The following is a 5,880-nucleotide window of genomic DNA, read 5'->3' on the forward strand; positions in this document are numbered from 1 at the left end:
TTTAATTATAGGAAATGCGTTTTTCTAAGGTCCATAAACTTTTGGGATTGACTGTATAGCCAATACATCCTTAAGAAACGACCGTTCCTTATTCAATCAACGAGATAGTCATCATATTTACAAACTAATTTTTAATTCGTAATTATTTATTAACGTAACGTTGCCCTTCGATGCCCTACTATTTCATTTGTCAAATAATCGAGTATTTAATCATATGAATGCAGATGGATGAAACCGAATTAATACTTAATCAAGTACAAGTACGTAGGAAGTTAAGACTCTTTACAATCCGGCGTTATCACTTTTTATATCAATCCATACTCAGATATCTCACAGCACGCTACTAATAACGTATCACTCTTCGGATAACAAAAATATAACATCGCTTAAATAGTTGCATAAATGAATACTCCATAACGATTGTTCATTATGAAGAATTTTTTATATATCACAGCCTTGTGTCATCACAGTTCTCTTATGCATCGTATCGATTTATCCAACTATTTTGCGTCTACGTATGCATGTAGTGTACGTGTGCACGCGCGCGTATTTTTTTTTAAACACATATATATGTATATGTATGGGTTTTATACATACACATATAAAGAGATATGCTAGGATACGTGCTCGTATACATTCCGTCTAGAGATCATAGAAGTGATATTATCATCTCGCTCCCGTTTACATTCACCATAAAACTCCGGTGCAGTCTTAACCGGGGCAGCAGCATAAGATACGGCAGACTGTCTGCTTAGCGTGTACATGAATTAAAGTACTATTGAGGCGGAAATACCTGTTGTAGGAATCATAATAGTCTTTCCTGTCCGTTGCTGGAGGTCCCAAGGACATAAGCGGCGGCGGATGACTTCCAGCGACTAGATGCGGCAACAACGGTGGTATATTATGCTGAGCTGGCTGGTTCCTTACTGGATATCTCGGGACCGGCCTGTCCCGAGGAGGTAAATCCCTCTCACGATCTCTGAACTGATAATCGTGCGCCGGCGAATCGTTATAGTAACTGTTATACCCTTCTCTGGGCTCGCGAGATCTCTGCCGATCTCTGTCCCTCTCTCTTTGAAACCTAAACCGTGATCGATCAAAAATTAACGTCAGCAAATCGACATCTTTAACTACGATTGAAAATGAACGAGTACTACTTACCTCGGAGGCGATCTAGCCGGTGATCTGTATCTGGGAAGCAATTCTCTGTCACGTTCACGATCGCGTTCCCGATCGCGTTCACGATCACGTTCGCGGTCGCGCTCACGCTCCCGTTCACGTTCACGCTCGCGTTCCCGCTCCCGTTCACGATCACGATCACGGTCACGATCGCGGTCGCGATCACGATCACGATCTCGGTCGCGATCACGATCTCGATCCCTGTCCCTGTCTCGGGACAGGGATAATCTAGGGGACTGACTGCGCGAGTAGGATCTAGATCTATAAAAGAAATGCATCGGTTGTAATAACATTACCAAAGCGTAGTAAAATAGTGCAATGGTAAGTTTTACTTACCTGCTGATCGAGAAGCTTCCGCTCCTTGACCGACGCTTTGGGGTACGGCTGCGGCCTCTGAGAGGTAGAGGCGACCTCGAGGATCTTCTCTTCGAGGGAGGGCTTCTAGATCGACTCAATCGAGGAGGGAACGGCGATCTATGACCGAACGAACGTGACCTAGATCTTGTATAACTACGAGACCTCGAACGTGTTCTACTCCTTCTTCTGTGTTTCCCAAGTCTCCTGTCTCGCTCGTCTTTTTCCCTCAGCATCCGTTCGAATGCTTCCAATGGATCATCGATTATGCTGAAATGCAATATCGATATTATAATAATTCCGGTTAAATCGATAGGACGATGAGACTTCAAGTGAAATTACCCAGGTGGATTCCCATTATGAATGTTTCTTCCCAACCCTGGCGGTGGTGGCTGCATTCCTCTATAGCCCACTAGACAATGAAATGCATTTATAAATATCTACTACGTCAAAATGAAATCGTTGATTTAAATCGTTTACTTACGATGATGTAATCCTCTCATTGGTCTCGGTGGTCCATTGTAATTGCGAGGTGGTTGAGACGGCCTGTATCCTTGCTGTTGATAAGGAGGCCTCTCGTATCGTGGAGGCCCGTAGTGAGAACCTTGTTGGTGAGGATACAAAGGTATCCGATGACTCATGTATGGATCCGGTAGCAAAGGTGGATTATGCGGCACGTTAGGTGGAGGTTGATTGTAGCTCGGTTGCGGCATGCGATCTTCCCCCGGTGGGAAAGGTAATAGCGGTGGCTGATTTCCAGAAGACGGTACATGTAAATGTGGTTCATCCACCTGAAATATGAATGATACTTAAAAATATGCTCATTAAAAGTGTTTAAAGGAAACTTACCGTTGGAGTGCCTGGACGATCTTCGGTTGATCTGCGTATTGCATTGTCGTAATGCATGTTGGGTGGATAATGTACATCGTCAGGCGGCATGCCTTGATAATTTTTTGGTGGCGGATTCATCATGTGTGGCAAAGAACCGTAGTCATTGTGTTGCGAGTGTCTCGGAGATAATGATCGTCTACGATTCACTGGTCGTAAAGTTTCTATCCTACGACCACGCTCTCCACTTCTGTAATATTATAATTACTTGAACTGATCTATAATTGTATAGTATAATATCATTATTGAACGGATATTTACCTATCGCGGTGACCGTCTCTGCTAAAACTTCGTCTACGTTCTCTGGACTGTCTGTCCCCTGGATAATCGTTCTCGCGTTCTTTCTTCTCACGACTAGGAGGATCGCTCCTCTCCTTATCTTTTTCTGGTGAGCTGCCAATCGCAGGTATCGGGAGTAAAGGTTCTGTACCCGGAGGCGGCGGAACCTCCGTTTCCTCGTCCGTCGGTAATTTCGTTACAGTATCACTTTGCAAATCAGACTCCGGTGTCGTTTCAGGAACAACTTTAAAAGAATAATTAATATTTAACACACGGTTCTATGTCTTTTCTTCTTGTTACCTTTTAAGAATACTTACTTGTTTGTGGTTGTGTAGATCTAGCTGGACCCGATTCGAAATTTGTCGCTTGCGGTTCTGTATATTCTTGAGAGGGCGTATTATTTGTATTTGAGGGTTGAGCTGCTTTACTTTGGTTCGAGGCTTGCGCTGTTGTTTGGTCAGTCGGCTTCTGCTGTTCTGACGTTGGGGCAGGGTGTCTGCTCGATTGCGAAGGCTGCCTGTATGTTTGTCTCTTAGCGTATCCAGTCTCATTTTTAAAATTCATCACGGCGTTTCGCAGAAATCGATTTGGAATAAGAGTCTCCGGAGAAACGTCCTTTTCGTTGCAATCTGGACATTCGTGTTCTTCAGATTCCAATAAGAATGTACGAATACCTGTTACATAATTAATATTAGAACTTCCCCTTAAAAGATTATACGATGTCACATTTGTGAAGAATAAATGGCTCACATTCATCGCAGAACGAATTGCCGCAACATGGTATCATTACTGCATCCGTCAAAAGATCTTTGCAAATATTGCACAGCAAATCCTCTGGGATTTCAGGCTTTTCCACGATGGGTTCTGGATCTTGAGAAAACGGCGGACGCTCCTTTTTACCTTCCTTGTAAGCTTGACTGGAGGTATAAGAAACAAATTTAAAGAACCATTGCGTAAATCAGATATAATTATCGATTGATCGAAACTTACTGATCAATGGCTGGTACAGCGTATTGACCCGTTGGTGTCATCATAGCACCCGGAACTCTTGGTCCCTCGACTGGAACCATGAAACTTCTAGGGATACCAGTACTTTTCTTAATTTCTATCGGTTCCTGATTCGATCCAAGCGGACAGTTCTTGATCCAGTGTCCAGGCTGATGGCATTTGTAACAACGATAATTTGCAGGTACATCGCCAGTTTGATTAGCTCCACGTATTTTCATATAACTGTTGAAAAAGCATAAAACGTTAATGTTGAATCGACACTAGAGAATTAATCGAAGTTCAACTCGTTGCATACTTCGATGGATCATAATCTTGCGTAGATTGAGTCATCATCGCTCGAATTTTATCTTCCTCGGAACCGTCGAGCCTCGTGAGGTCCACGGCTCTACCTAAATTAGATTCATCTTTCAAGTTACTAAATGAAGGAGTTTCATTTCTGTCCCATGATCGCTTCTGCTGGACGGTCAATGGAACTCTAGCAACGATGAGGCTAGTATTTTTCGCGATCAATGCATTATCATCGGTGTAGTCTGAAAGTAGTTAAATGAAAATGACAGCACCATCCTAATTGTAATGAATAAACGAATAAATAGGTATTCAATATTTGCCTTCTTTAGTTTGCGCATTCGTTATTTGTAGATCGAAATCAGTATTCTTCCCGATTCGTTTTTGGTGAAAAATAGCTTTTTTCAAGTCTGCCACGGAAATGTGTAATCCGTCAAAGGACACGGTATCATAATCCAAAGTGGATTTGAATTTGTAATGTACAGACATCTTTGTTACTTATATATCCTGGAACGAAGTAACATGACATAAGTTTTTTATTACCAAAATGACTTTATCTCTCTTATCTCTTATCATCTACTTCACAAATTCTTATGAATACCATTACGGCTTCTCGCTTGAAAAAAAATAATTATAGCCAGACAATTTTTTACTTTCTTTGATACTCTGTACAATTACATGAATCTACATCCAATATCTCTGTAGTTAAACATGTATTATGTAATGAGAATGTTAATCTTTGGCGGAGGGAATTTTCCTAATGCAAGTATATCACGTAATAGAAAAATCAGATTAATAACTTATGAATGCGCCAAATAACAAAATAAAGGATCTAATTACAACAACATCTTCTAAATGAAATGATTCGCATGTAGAAACTGTGGAAATTTATCTAATAGGGAACATCTTATTGCAATCTCAGGAGAATAATATACTATATCTATAACACAGGTAGTACTATATGTTAAAAATACATTTTCATATCAGATAATTCTTGATTATTTCGTACAGAGGAGAAAACTATTTAATTGATGTGTACACTGACAACTTTTATACATACATCGAGATAAATAGGTAAATAATGTCCGCCTTGCGTGACCATAGGTTAATAGGAGGTAGAAATATATTAAGGGACTTGGTGCATTAGCTAACGAGGAAAGGGTTAGAGACACTAGTGATTAGGAAGAGGAGTAACAGAATATCAATTGAAACAGGTATCGAGTTAGATATTATTCGATACAGATACTCACTGGAAAATGAATCAATTCAAGGAGTGCAAACGACGAATGTATGCTCATCCGGTTTCATTCTCGACTTTCTCAGTTTCGCATATTCTGCGAGTAATCAATTTTTCAAGTGTAATACGATACGAATCTCGTAACCGTCAAATATCTAACTTGTGCAGCACAGACACATGTATCGGCTCCGATAAAAAAACCAAAGCATTCTGAACAAAACACTTCAATAATCACACAATCGAAAAACACCAAGTAATTCGACTACATAGATACGTTATGCGCGTGCTGAACCAGCTGAAGAGTGGAACAGTCGCCCTGTAGATGGCAGTGTTTCAAATAATCTATACTTTATCATAAAATGTAATTAAGGGTATACAGGAGTCAAACTAGTACCCCTGGCGGAAAAACGGGGAACTACGAAAACGTTTATACCGTTTCCTGGGCATAATTTGTAGAAAAATGCCATAAAATTTAGATATTCTTGTTCGGAAAACGTATGTCCAGGACTCTATTAGGCCCTTTTTTCGAAAAATGGATAAAAAAAAAATTTCTCTCCAAAAATGCGTCTTTTTTTCAAGTTTCCAAAACGAAATTAGAAAATCGGGGCTTATACCGACATGTGGGATTGTACAAAGAATATTATGAATAA

General features: G+C 40.5%; 1 protein-coding gene across 2 annotated transcripts in view; it reads right to left on the minus strand.

Moving 5' to 3' along the window:
- Nucleotides 1-5,496, minus strand: part of LOC108624330 (something that sticks like glue) — a 12,783-nt gene extending 7,287 nt beyond the window's left edge. For both annotated transcript variants that reach the window (XM_018023553.2, XM_026813038.1), the window contains exons 1-13: nt 5,244-5,496; nt 4,317-4,500; nt 4,004-4,238; nt 3,691-3,930; nt 3,451-3,617; nt 3,018-3,374; nt 2,683-2,944; nt 2,383-2,611; nt 2,018-2,324; nt 1,876-1,945; nt 1,516-1,803; nt 1,162-1,440; nt 794-1,081 (exon numbers count right to left, since the gene is read on the minus strand). In XM_018023553.2, coding sequence (XP_017879042.1) covers nt 794-1,081; nt 1,162-1,440; nt 1,516-1,803; nt 1,876-1,945; nt 2,018-2,324; nt 2,383-2,611; nt 2,683-2,944; nt 3,018-3,374; nt 3,451-3,617; nt 3,691-3,930; nt 4,004-4,238; nt 4,317-4,482 — 2,888 coding nt within the window. In that variant the 5' untranslated portion in view covers nt 4,483-4,500; nt 5,244-5,496. The remainder of the gene's footprint in view (nt 1-793; nt 1,082-1,161; nt 1,441-1,515; nt 1,804-1,875; nt 1,946-2,017; nt 2,325-2,382; nt 2,612-2,682; nt 2,945-3,017; nt 3,375-3,450; nt 3,618-3,690; nt 3,931-4,003; nt 4,239-4,316; nt 4,501-5,243) is intronic.
- Nucleotides 5,497-5,880: the final 384 nt, after the last annotated feature.

The sequence above is a fragment of the Ceratina calcarata genome, unplaced genomic scaffold (genome assembly GCF_001652005.2).
Source record: "Ceratina calcarata isolate Rehan_Ccalc_2016 unplaced genomic scaffold, ASM165200v1 scaffold305.2, whole genome shotgun sequence".
NCBI lineage: Eukaryota > Metazoa > Arthropoda > Insecta > Hymenoptera > Apidae > Ceratina > Ceratina calcarata.